General features: G+C 42.1%; 3 protein-coding genes across 3 annotated transcripts; 2 read left to right on the top strand and 1 right to left on the bottom strand.

The window, feature by feature from the left end:
* Window positions 1-1,530: 1,530 nt before the first annotated feature.
* On the top strand, window positions 1,531-2,180 carry LOC128733705 (protein LTO1 homolog). The gene is made up of 2 exons (XM_053827473.1): window positions 1,531-1,602; window positions 1,666-2,180. Exons 1-2 carry the CDS (start codon window positions 1,593-1,595, stop codon window positions 2,085-2,087), a joined length of 432 nt encoding a protein of 143 aa, XP_053683448.1. The 5' UTR covers window positions 1,531-1,592; the 3' UTR covers window positions 2,088-2,180.
* LOC128733697 (probable methyltransferase-like protein 25) lies at window positions 2,094-4,463 on the top strand. Its single transcript, XM_053827463.1, has 2 exons — window positions 2,094-2,697; window positions 2,766-4,463. Exons 1-2 carry the CDS (start codon window positions 2,098-2,100, stop codon window positions 3,612-3,614), a joined length of 1,449 nt encoding a protein of 482 aa, XP_053683438.1. The 5' UTR covers window positions 2,094-2,097; the 3' UTR covers window positions 3,615-4,463.
* On the bottom strand, window positions 3,679-12,543 carry LOC128733696 (probable cytochrome P450 6g2). Its single transcript, XM_053827461.1, has 6 exons — window positions 12,203-12,543; window positions 5,756-5,903; window positions 4,618-5,038; window positions 4,358-4,464; window positions 4,022-4,300; window positions 3,679-3,962 (listed from the first exon to the last, which is right to left on the bottom strand). Exons 1-6 carry the CDS (start codon window positions 12,541-12,543, stop codon window positions 3,681-3,683), a joined length of 1,578 nt encoding a protein of 525 aa, XP_053683436.1. The 3' UTR covers window positions 3,679-3,680.
* Window positions 12,544-12,765: the final 222 nt, after the last annotated feature.

Raw genomic sequence — 12,765 nt, 5'->3', positions numbered from 1 at the left:
TTGGAAATGTCTCCATTTTGGTCAAAGTGGTACTTTTTAACGAAAGAAGGGAATGTCCCATAAAAATATTTGCTAGTTCGAGGGATACTCCTGTTGCTATTTGATCTTTGGGAATGTTGATCATAGATGGTACATTGGATGGTACTAGTGTTCAGGCGAAATGGGTGGTACGATAATTTTAATTGATTTTCCATCCAAGTGCTGTGCTTGATTGTCTGTCATAAATAGTTAAAAAAACGTGAACACACAATAAATACCGAAATTGACGACCGCTAATGCAATTTTTTTTGAAAACATCTTGTTTCGATATGAGACATTTTCCTTACACACTTAATAAAAAGCACCGAATTCGGTAAAATTTTACCGAAATCTAAACAGCTGAACGTTCGGTAAAAATTTCGATGGTGCCAATCGACGTTTACAGATCATTAGTAATGTTTGGTGCAATAAAAAATTTTACCGAACGTTCAGCTGTTTAGATTTCGGTAAATTTTACCGAATCGTTTAAGTGCGTATATCATAACTTTTTGAAATATTAAATTGTATTATATCGAAGAACATGGAAAAATGAGTCGAAAAGATGATAATTTTATCTACACTATCCAGCTTTTTACGAGCCATAATGGCGAACGTGTTCGTAATATTTGAACAGCATTTTTAACATTTCTCTAACACATCGCACGTTTTCTTATTCCTTTCGTTTTACCATAAACGTGCGATGTATTAGGAAAATGTCAAAAATGCTGTTCAAATATTACGAACACGTCCGCCATTATGGCTCGTAAAAAGGTGGATAAAAAAAGAAGTGAGTTTTTTGAGTGGTTTGTGAAATAATAGCTTACCGAATTTAAAAAAATGGTTTCGATTCTTCGGCGCACTTTTTCGTTATCTTGCAAGCAATAAGTGCGCCGAAGAGACCGAAACGATTTAAGCTAATATAGTACTTTTATGAGCGATATCGCACTTTGGATGGTACAATTTTCCTTGCAATTGACAATATCCAAAATATTTGCTTTTCGCCAAACAACCAAACCAAGCCAAACGGTGACCAGGGATGCCATATTTTCTAAAAAAATGTCTGCAACTGCTCGAAAACCGAAAAAATCGAGCAGTTTTCTGGCTACTCGAATTTTCTGGTTTAAAAATAATCTGCGAAAATCTGCACACTTTTTTAGGAAGTCTGTGAAAGTTGAAAGAGCTTCGAACAAAAATCTGCACCAAATCAATAAAAGTCAGAAAAACTGCAAATATCTGCAAATTTATAATGATCTGCAAGACCGTTCCAAAAATCTGCAATTTGCAGACAAATCTGCAAATCTGGTATCCCTGACGGTGACGATTAAAATGGTCCGTGAGGCAACCCTGCATTTATCCCGCCTGCATTAAATTTTATGCGCTATTTTGCATAATAAATGAGAGGGTGTTAGTGGGTGGATTGTTTTTATTCCTCGGATGATGAAAAGGCGGTCAGAAACGTGTTGAAAAAGTATGAGCTGGTGCAGTTGCTTTTAACTTCGTACCTAAATATCAATCTGGTTTATTTTAGATCAACTATCAACAACAATATTGTCTGATAATTTCACTTGTTTATTATGACTGATGGTAAGACAAATTTTATGTTCTTTTTCTATGGACCTTATTAATGGTTTCTCGTTTTGTGATCAGAATGTAAAGGTGCAGAAGCATCCGCTGAAGTTGACATAAACGATGTGTTTGAAGACCTACTGTTAAGTGAAGAACGCGTGGCTGAGCAAAGTTTCAAAGAAGGAGTGGAAGTTGGTTCTGCGGAAGGAAACGTAGAAGCCTATCACTTCGGGTACCATCGAGGAGCAGAGGTCGGCGCAGAGCTGGGATTTTACTACGGTGTTATTTGCGGTCAAGAGGACGATTCCAGAGAGGTGAGTGCCAAAGCAAGTGCCCTCTTGAAAGAGTTGAAAACCGAGATCGATCAGTTTCCTACGTTTAACGATTTGGAGGTTGACATTTTGGAGCGACTTTTGCTGATAAGAAATAAATACAAGAAATTGTGTGCTCTGTTGAAAATATCTGCTAAATACCCTAAGACGACGAATGAGCTTTCGTTTTAATCCTCTCAGAATGGATTCAGTAAAACAGCATTTGGAAAGACTGGTTGACTTTCTGAAACCTCAGATGTCGTTCCTGAATTGTCACATGGTTGACTATTTAGCTCATAATCATTGGAATACGTACGTACCGTCAGAAATTAGGCATGAACTTAAAACTCGGGAAGATTTTGCGAATGCCAAGGAGTTGTTTTGGAATCAATTCAAAGATGACAGTCAAACTGTTCAAAGATTTCCATCACTAGCTAAACACATAGAACTAAGTAAAAGTTACCGTCTGGATGCATTCAATGATGTACTCATGAACATTGATCAGCTGAAAGTTGCCTTCGATTCGTGCCTGAAACATACCCGGCTGAAGATGCCGGAATTGATGAGTCCGAAAAAGTGTCATGAAGTCGAGATTGCTTCCGCCGCTGTAGCGTCCCTTTGTATGGTAATTGCCAGCAAAACAAGCTTGCCCAATATGGATCAGATAGCGGTCATCGATGCCGGTGATGGGAAAGGATATCTTTCTTCAAGAGTTGCACTGGAGCACGGCATTAAGGTGCTGGGAATTGATGCAAACGAAGGGCATACGGCTAGCGCCGAACAACGCCGCGAGCGTTTGAAGGTAATACAGCTTTGATTTTTGTTACCTAATTATTGCAATAATGATTTTTATTTTTGTGTTATGTTTAGAAAAAAGTTCGTGGAGCCGTTCGAAGATCTAACCTTGCTGATGATGAATATTTTGGCGCTATGACGCTTGAGCAGAATCCAATACAGTCCAATTACCGAACAACAACGAAATTGATCGATTTCGAAACGGACCTGGTCGAGTTGGTGCAGGAACAATTTCCCAGTTCAAAGCCAAACCACTTTTGCTTAGCAGGGCTACACACGTGCGGAAATCTGGGACCGAACTGTCTTCGATTGTTTCATCAGAATCGACACATTCGGGCACTGTGCAACGTAGGCTGCTGTTACCATTTGCTCGTTGAGGAATTTGTTGTCGATAAATATTACAATCCGGACAAATTCAAAGACAATCCAGGTTTTGGCTTTCCAATGAGTCAGTTCCTGCGGGAGAAGCAATTTTTTCTAGGAAGAAATGTTCGCAATATGGCTGGTGAGTCGATAGAACGATCCGCAAACAATCGAGAAGATCCCAGCGATAAGTTGGGCTACCGAGCGATGTTGCAACTGGTGCTGCAAAAACTAAATGCAGAAGAAAACAGTCAAGTGGGCAAAATGAAATGTTCCGGCTTTGTGGATTACACGAGAAAGTCACTTAAACGGTTAAAGATTGACGATTCCGGCATAACGGATGGCGAATTAAATGATATGGAAGCCAGATTTGATTTGGAACTGGAACAACTCAAAATATTTTATTTGTTTCGAATGACTTACGCTCCAATTGTTGAAGGAGTTATTCTTCTGGATCGATTATTGTTTCTAAAAGAATGCGGCTACGGCAATAGTTTCCTGGTGAATATGTTTGATCCGGTGGTTTCACCGCGGCGATTCGCTATTCTGGCATTCAAATGAATGGCACAAATTGCAGATAAACATTTTACAATTAATAAAAAATATAAAATAAACTGAAGCCTTATTTCACAACTCATCGAGCACCAGATTCGCGTAAAGTCCTTCATTAGAATGCAGAGTGAAGGCATTTTTCCTGTAGGTCAACACTTCCGGCGTTAAAGTTGATCGCTTGATACTGTACCAGGTTAGCAGTCTTACAATGGCAACCTTTACCTGAAGTGTACCAAAATGCGAGCCCAGGCATGTTCGCGGTCCAACGCCGAACGGCATGTAGCTGCAGGGAACAATGCTGTTCAAGTTTTCCTTCGAAAAACGGTCCGGATTGAAACGTAGAGGGTCGGGAAAGAACTAGAAGAAAGGAAAACATTATCTTCTTCTGATGATTTTGAAATTAAAAGTGGTCATACCTTTGGATGTCGATGAATGGCGTAAATTGGTACCAAAACAGGCATCTTGTTCGGAATGACGAAGGTATCGTGGAAGGGATGAAGTTTGTAGCCAGTAACGCCCTCAGGCAGGGTACATTGACGTTCAAGAAATGGAAGAACGGGATATAGTCGCGCTGCTTCCGAGATAACAGCTCCTAGGTATGGCATTTCGTTTATTAAACACTCGTAAGGAAGATTTGGACCATACTTATGAAGACACGAGCGGATTTCTTCCCTCAGACGGTGTTGGATATCTGGCTGTCGGTGAAAATGTTATTATATTTGAACATGTTGACTAACTGTTAAGTAATTTACATTTTTCGTTAGTTCATAGAGGGTGAATGATAATACTGAAGATGTCGTTTCGAAACTGGCCATGTAGAATGTGGCTGCTTGAGCTACCAGTATGTCGTCTTTTAGGGCTAGAAATATAGTTTTTTTTTGAAAAATATCTTAGTTGATTATAATTCAGTAAAATGACTACCTCACACTTGTAATTTAAAATAATCATAATGCATACCCGGAAAATAAATTTTTATTTATATTTTACAAAATATGAAAACAATTTTACTTACGAATCTTTTCCTTCGTCCCGATGGTAGCATCGGCGTTCTTCAGACCAATCATCGAATCGATAAAATCACCTCGTATTTCGCCGCTCGCTTCTCGTCGTTGGATTTCCTGCCGTATGATCGTTTTCAAAAACCGCTCCGTGTCACGTGGAAACAGCTTGAACCCGAAGTACGGCACCAGTTCGGGCATGAAGAAAAAGGACGCCATAGTGATTCCCCGTTTCGGACCGTACTCGAAGATTTTTCTACCATAGTATCTAAATTCGGATTCCTCGTCGCTCAGGCACCGGGACTGAATGCCGAAAAAGGTGCTCGCAATCACGTCGGTTGTGAAGCGGGCGCACAGTTCCTTGAACTCGGTTTGTCTCGTTCGGGGTTGATACTCCGGAAGCACTCCCAAGTGATCCAGCATGTCAGTTCCAATCTATAAAAGAAGAGCAGTGTTCCTAAACTGGGATTCTGTGCGAAACCGCTTGTTAATATACTCGATTTTAACCTGATTGATCAGGGGAAGCATGTACTTAAGTTTGTGTGATGTAACCGAGGGTGAAAGGTGCGATCTCAAGCCCCTCCAGAGGGGTTCTTTGATCATCATCAGGTTGTAGTAACCAAAATAATCATTTATCCTATCAGTACACATTTGCCGGTTTAGGAAAAACGTCGAATCTGTTACGAGCACTTGTTTAACCATTGCTGGACTACGAATGATCAAAGCTTTTCGGAAAAAGATATTCACTCCGAAAAAATCCGACTCATTGGTTCGTGAATGATTGTAAATATGCTCCATATATTGAAACATCGATTTCATTTGCAGGGCAACCATGCTAAAATTGCCTATCAGTGGTATTTCCAATATATAGCGTATTCCATTGGTGTTCCAAAAGTTGTGGCGCTTCCAGCCTAGGTACACTAATAGTACGAAAAATACCCATAACAACGTGGTCATAAGCATTGTTTTTAAACCAAGAAAATCGCGAATAATGCTCAAACACTGTACACTGAAGTCATGAACTGGAGAATGTTTGAAAATAATGACGACAACATGATAATACTTCACTAATCTTTTTCGTAATCAACAGACAAACTGAAGTATAATCTTATCTGGGTTCGTTGTCGAGCGAGTAAGTGTCGAATGGCTTACCTGATCGACTAGAAGGTACATTCGTTTAATCTTGTTCAAGCTTAGTGATGGTGTCAGGAAGGTCCGTAGCTGCTTCCAGTGGGGGTTCTTGATCATTAGCAAATTGTAGTACCCAATAGGGTCACTTCTCCGATCGGTGCACATGTATCTACGAATATGAAAATTTAATACTATGTAAATTCATTGTTGAATTGACTTTGTTGAAGGAATTTAATTGTGAAGAAAAGAATTGAAATTGGGTACAAAAAAAATAACAAGAAGATTATAAAAAATATATCAGGGATTAGAATTAATTCGTAATTTGATTGCCACACGGTTTGCGGTAACTCGAAGCGCAACGTTGAAACGAGGAGGGGAAAGTCTACCCTCTTGTCGAAGTCCCCTATATAGCGTTCATGAAGTTAAAGAAGCCATCCAGCGACTGAAGAACAACAAAGCAGCGGGAAAGGATGGTATTGGAGCGGAACTGAGTAAAATGGGCCCGGACAAGTTGGCCAAGATTTGGGATACGGAACGATTACCGGAGAAGTGGAAAGACGGGGTTATCTACCCTATCTACAAGAAAGGCGATAAGCTGAATTGTGAGAACTACCGAGCGATCACTGTCTGAATGCCTCCTACAAAGTGCTGTCCCAAGTCATCTTTCATAGACTATCGCCAATAGCCAATAGGAACTGATATCAGGACGGTTTCATGAAGGGTCGGTCTACAACGGACCAAACCCTCACCCTGCGGCAGATCCTCCAGAAGTGCCGCGAATTCCTAGTCCCCACGCATCACCTGTTCATCGATTTCAAAGCCGCATATGATAGAGTAAACTGACAAGAGCTATCCACCTTTTCGCGCGCCTAATGGCGGCTAGTGGGTGCACTTTTCGAAAATGTTTATTTGCTTTTTGCAACGCCGCTAACGTACGCTTGATAGTTCTACAACAACTTGTCGTGAAAGAAGTTCCCAAAGGTATGCTAATATTTTCTGAAGGTTGTACCCACTACCCGCAATTACGCAGGCGAAAAGGTGCATGAAAAATTTTGGACGAAAACGGCTTTCCGGGTAAGTTTACTAGACTTATCATGGCTACGATGAATGGGATCCAGTGCTGGGTGAGAATTTCGTGTAGATTGTCGGACCCATTCGGTACTCACAGGGGACTTCGACAAGGAGATGATCTTATCTGCCTGCTATTCAATATTGCGCTTGAAGGTGTTATAAGACGAGCGGAGATTGAAATGCAGGGCACGATTTTCAATAAATCCAGTCAATGCTGGATGCTTTGCTGACGACGTGGATGCAGTCGGCAGAACATTTGGGGCGGTAGAAGATCAGTAACCAGACTAAAACGCGAAGCAGAGAAGATTGGATTGAAGATAAATGCGTCTAAAACAAAGTATAAGTTGGAGGGCGCGACCGTGCGTTATAGGTCCCGCTTCGGCAGTACCGTGGTAATCGACGGGGATAAGCTTGAGGTCGTCGACGAGTTCGTATACCTTGGTTCACTGGCAACAGAGCACAACAATACCAGCCGTGAGATTAAAAGGCGTATTATTAGCGGAAATCGGGCTTACTACGGACTCCACAACCACTTGCGTTTGAACAATCTGAGCCCCCGTACAAAGTGCATACTGTACAAAACGCTAATTAGACCGGTTGTTCTCTATGGGAACGAAACGTGGACGCTGCTTGAAGAGGACCTACGAGCGCTCGGAGCTTTCGAACGGCGGGTGCTAAGAACCATATTTGGCGGCGTGCAAGAGAACGATGCATGGAGGCGAAGAATGAACCACGAGCTCGCGCGTCTCTACGGTGGATTCGCCGTACTCAGAAAGTGGTTAAGGCTGGACGGATACGTTGGGCAGGACATGTTGCTAGCTTGCTAGAGTGCTGAACAACTAACCTGCAAAAATGGTTTTCGCATCGAAACCGGTAGGAACAAGACGAAGTGGGACACTGCGAGCTAGGTGGCAAGACCAGGTGGAGCGAGATCTGGCGAGTAGTGGGTGCCCGCATAACTGGAGACCAGTTGCCATGGACCGAAATAGATGGAGCTTTATGCTACGCTGGCCTTGTCGTAAGACGTTAGGCCAATTAAGTAAGTAAGTAAGTAAGTAAGTAAGTAAGTAAGTAAGTAAGTAAGTAAGTAAGTAAGTAAGTAAGTAAGTAAGTAAGTAAGTAAGTAAGTAAGTAAGTAAGTAAGTAAGTAAGTAAGTAAGTAAGTAAGTAAGTAAGTAAGTAAGTAAGTAAGTAAGTAAGTAAGTAAGTAAGTAAGTAAGTAAGTAAGTAAGTAAGTAAGTAAGTCTGTAAAAATATAAGTACGAGGAGCATGCGCTCGTCGGCGCAGAGCAGCGATTCACGAGCAGCGACACATGGAGTTTCTACAAAATGGTCAGGTGCAAGAATTTTGCCATGCTTGTGTTGTGCAATACCAACTGAAAAAACGGCGGTAATAACCAGGTTGAAAAAGCACTTCCAGACGCTGTTGAATGCAGAGGTAAACACGGAGATCAGCAAGAATAGGACAAGAATTATGAGCTGTGATGCCACCATTGCAGGAAGAGGTTAAGAAGGCAATTAGCAAGCTGAAAATGGGTAAAGGCTGATGGGAAGGATGGTTTCCCAGGTAGCTTCTATTCTACATTGCTCAATTCTGTAATTTGCTCTAACGTATCCTATTCTGTACACTTAGACCATTAGCGGAGTCCTCGTCGGTAAGTACCAAACTGGATTGATAAGGGGCCCTATTCCCACAGTCACCTCACTTCTCTTACGGGCCCTATTCTTACAGTCACCCAGACCGCACCTTACTGGTTCCATTTGATATGTTGTGATATACGGTTGATTTACTGCCAATATTAATGCTTATTGGTCACCTGGGATGTCAGCTTGTATTCGCGGGTAGTTAGCACGTCGGTTTCATGGAAATGTCGATTTACAACAGAACAAACTTCCCTCTTCTGTTGGGTACTCTCACCACTGCGTCCATTATTTTGAACTATTGTGGTATGCCCCATTGTTTCTTTTGCTGTACGCTTCAGGCTTACCTATCACTTATTGAAGAAGTGGTAGGCTGGTAGCTGGAGCGAGACAGGTGCCAATCAGGGATGACTTGGTTTATAAACCTTATAGTCCTGATCGGCGACGCAAACCAGATGTCCCTAGGCTCTAGTAGGGCCTTTTTGAGATACTGCAGTCTGCGTCCTATTAGTGTTCCACAATTGCAGAGTAAGTGTTCCGAGGTTTCGCTTTCGGTATTACGCAGGCGACAAATATCATCTTGCACGAAACCGAGATTCCGAAGATGATATTTACCCGGGCAATGTCCTGTCACCAGACCGGCAAACAAACTTAAGACCCAAACACAAGGCATACGGATTTTACTACGTTGCGGTAATTTGACAGTTTATCCATGGGTTTTCTGTCAAATATCTGCAACGTAGTAAAATCCGTATGCATTGTGTCTGGGCCTTTACTTTGCATCGTTCAGAAGTTGTAACCATCGGTTACAATGTGCAACCAATTACAATTGCGTCTTCTGCCTTGCTAAAAATTCCTAATCCAAATTTCCTAAATACACCTCTGAGCTAGTCGTCCATTGAGTTATCACCCACTCAGTCTGTCGTTTTGCGTGTAGGACGGACGGGTCACTCACATGGAAAAGCTTGTCCTGCGATATTGGAAACGACCTGAGTAAGCTGTCATCTAAATATGCGATATCCCTTCAAGTCTGTCGTATTCCGTTTGGGACTGAGGGGTCACTTACACGGGAAAGCTCTCTCAGGCATAGCTAAATGGATTTAGAGCAAGCTGTCAATTAGGTGAGCGTTGTCCCTCCAAGTCTGTCGCATTGCGTCTGGGACGGAGAAGTCTACACGGGAAAGCTCTCTCTGGAATCTGTAGGATAAGTAGGATGTAGGATGTAGGGGGGGTTACTCTCGCGGGGATGCTTTCTCTAACACAAACACGGTTAATCTCAGATGCATGTGTGGGATGCCTCCACGCCTGGCGCTGTGTGCCTGGGACGGAATGTCGAAAAAAAGTGTTTTTTTTTGATCGAGCATTTACGAGTATTTTTACTTTTTGCCCCCCGATTTTTCAGGTCAATTTCAAAGAGTCCGACAAAAACTTTAAAAATAATTTGCAATGACCTAACTATTGAAGCTTGTGTCTATAGATCTAGGTTAAAGCTGGTATGATAAATTGGTTAATGGCACTCTAACAGGTCTTCGAGGGGCCTTTTATTTTTGGACATTAACTCCCAGATAATTCCACCACCCGCTGCTTCCGGTGTGAACTTTCGAAAGGACGCATTATACCACCATAGCTTCGTTGAAGCAGCGGATATTTCGCAAAGGCAGCGTAGCCACGAACGTTGACCGAAGGTACTCAACGGTTGCCGGCCCAGACCGCTACACCGGCCCTACCCTTTCCGTGTGCGGTGAGGCCTCAGCTCTGTAACGAAGCCACCTACGAGCTACAGTTGCCCGGCCAGACCCGTTATCCCGGTTCCGCCCTTGCCTTGTGCCGTGAACTTACATAGGATGTCATATCGACTCGTGAATATATGAATATATGGTACTACCACCTGCCTTAGCAGAACATCCGTTCATAGCAATGAGCCTATCATGTCAAAAAGAGTTGAAGATATTCAACGATTGGCCATGCTTCCCAACTCTTGTATGAAGGGTCAAAAGGGAATTGGTCGATAAGCAACATCACTTACACGTACCAGGGATTTAGAGAATCTCCTTCCTAGGGCTAAGTCGCCTGAGTCAATCGTTGAATAAACCGCCTTAATGCAGAATGACTCCAGTAGGTGGGGAGAAGAGCCCGCTCATTATCCACGATGTGTTGTTAATCGGGCCAAGATTAACCCTAGAAAATTGACTGTTTCACTCTCCCTAGGCCCACCGCTTCAAACAAGCGCTCTGATGGTCCCCATTCTAGTTTATTTATGAGATGTGGTATATATGGATAAAAATAGAACAACCTCACCAGCAGTCCTTCGAATGGAATAGAATTGCGTCCTTTTAGTTTCCATAAGTGCTTCTAATAATTAATTTAATTTTTTCTTCTGGTATCCAATATCCATGTGCAGTATTAACACTCGCATTGGCCAAAGTTTTATATAGCAGAAGGTGCTCCATAAGCTAAAACAAATAAAAAATTAGAATAACTTATTTTATGCTTACCTATTAACAAGGTCGTGTGGCTCCGCCGTCTGCCCAAAACCTCGATTTTGAGGTCAGGCAGCCGGGAACCACCCAGTATCGCACCTCCTAGCTTGGCTACTCAATAGAGCATTACCGGGTATGGCCACGTGGAGACTGGTCGCAGTAATGAGTCCACACATGAAAAAAAATGGCCACGTCGAGGCGCTAGGTAGGGGCTTGGGATGGCTAGAGCTATATTGGACGCTCCTCATTTGCCTTCCCCATTTCATACCCATAGGATGTCATATCGACTCGTGAGCAAAAACCAGCAAGTAGAAATCGGAAGTAGTTTAGTAAGTACTATAAGAGCTTTTGCAATAGGGAAAATAAAATATTGTATTTTAAGTAACGAGTTTTTACCAAAGCGACATTATCCTTCGTACAAATATCATTGTCACGCGTTCGCCGTTGGCTCTCTCTATATCAACTATCTGCTCACCGAGCCTATAGAAACCCGTAATCTAGCAGCAGTGTCGAACTAGAGATACGGTTTAAGTATAGACATAGCCGTGACGCACATCCGATTTACAGCATATACTTTCCCTCCCCACCTACTGAGCAAATCGAGGCTAACAAAGTACCGCTTCTTTCTACGACTTCTGAGTCAAAGCCGCATATTATAGTGTAAATCAATAAGAGCTTGGAAATTATGGACTGCTTGATGGGAAAGCTGATCCAAAGTGAATATTGTACAAAACGGTAGTTAAACAAGTTGTACTCTATGAATATGAAACGTAAGCATTGCTCGAAAAGAACCTACGAGCACTCGGAATGCAGGACAACGGTTTCTCGAGTCATCAATTCACAACCCTGCGTGAAGGCGAATATAAAACGCAGTCAGCGTATACAATTTTACCTCTGGTAGTATTATTTTATCTGACAGCCCATGGACACGACTACTGAGCTGCTGACAGTGTTTATCTTTCTAGGTTTTCTACTCTTCAATACAATTCATTCGTGAATTGCAGTGCTGAATGAATGCTTGTCTAACCTGTCAGTCAATTTTCTTACTCTTGACTGATACTTTAGTTTTCAAAAGGTCGCATAATCAACCCTTTTGCATGGGTTATGCGAGCTTTTTAAAACTAATGCCAACATTTTAGATATAATAACGAAAAGAATGATATAATTTTGGTATGTGTTTAAAACCAATGGGTAAATAGATTTTTTTCTTTTACTCATAATTTAATTCGTTTTTAGTACCCCGTATATCCTTCTAATAACGCAGCTTCTGACTAACCTGTTTGAAAAATACACCGTATCTTTGATGAACACTTGTTTAATCAGTTCAGGATCCCGCAGTACTAGGGCCGGCTGCAGCATAATACTAATTCCGAACAGTTTGCTCTTTCGAACCGCTTCATTCTGGTAGAGCTCATCCATTAGCTCGAAGGTGCTCTTTTTCTGCCGCAAAGCATCTAGAAAGTTGCCCACCAATGGCTTCCCCGGTACGTACGGTACATCCACCCGGGGCCAGTATCGGGTTCCCGCCGTAATCACGAACCATCCAATGAATAAGACCATAAACGCCAAAACCAGCGTGAAATAGCCACCGAGTAGTTCTGAACTTACACTGATCATTGTGCTCGATGTAATCTGAGTTGCATATATTCGTGTTCTCGGATGCTGTACCTTCACTATATCAGAGGAAGTAACCGAAGATCTTAAAGCCATACACGCTTCGAAGGGTGCTGTTCTGAATCACTTTCCGGTTGCTTGCCGGTGGTGTTTCATGATCCAAACCGGGAATCACGTAAACAAATGCGAATGTTTTTTTTTTTGTTACCAGAGCCAGAGCACTTA

This window comes from Sabethes cyaneus, chromosome 2, assembly GCF_943734655.1.
Source record: "Sabethes cyaneus chromosome 2, idSabCyanKW18_F2, whole genome shotgun sequence".
Lineage (NCBI taxonomy): Eukaryota > Metazoa > Arthropoda > Insecta > Diptera > Culicidae > Sabethes > Sabethes cyaneus.
Note: the sequence above shows the minus strand (reverse complement) of the source record. Positions and strands in the feature narration are given on the sequence as shown.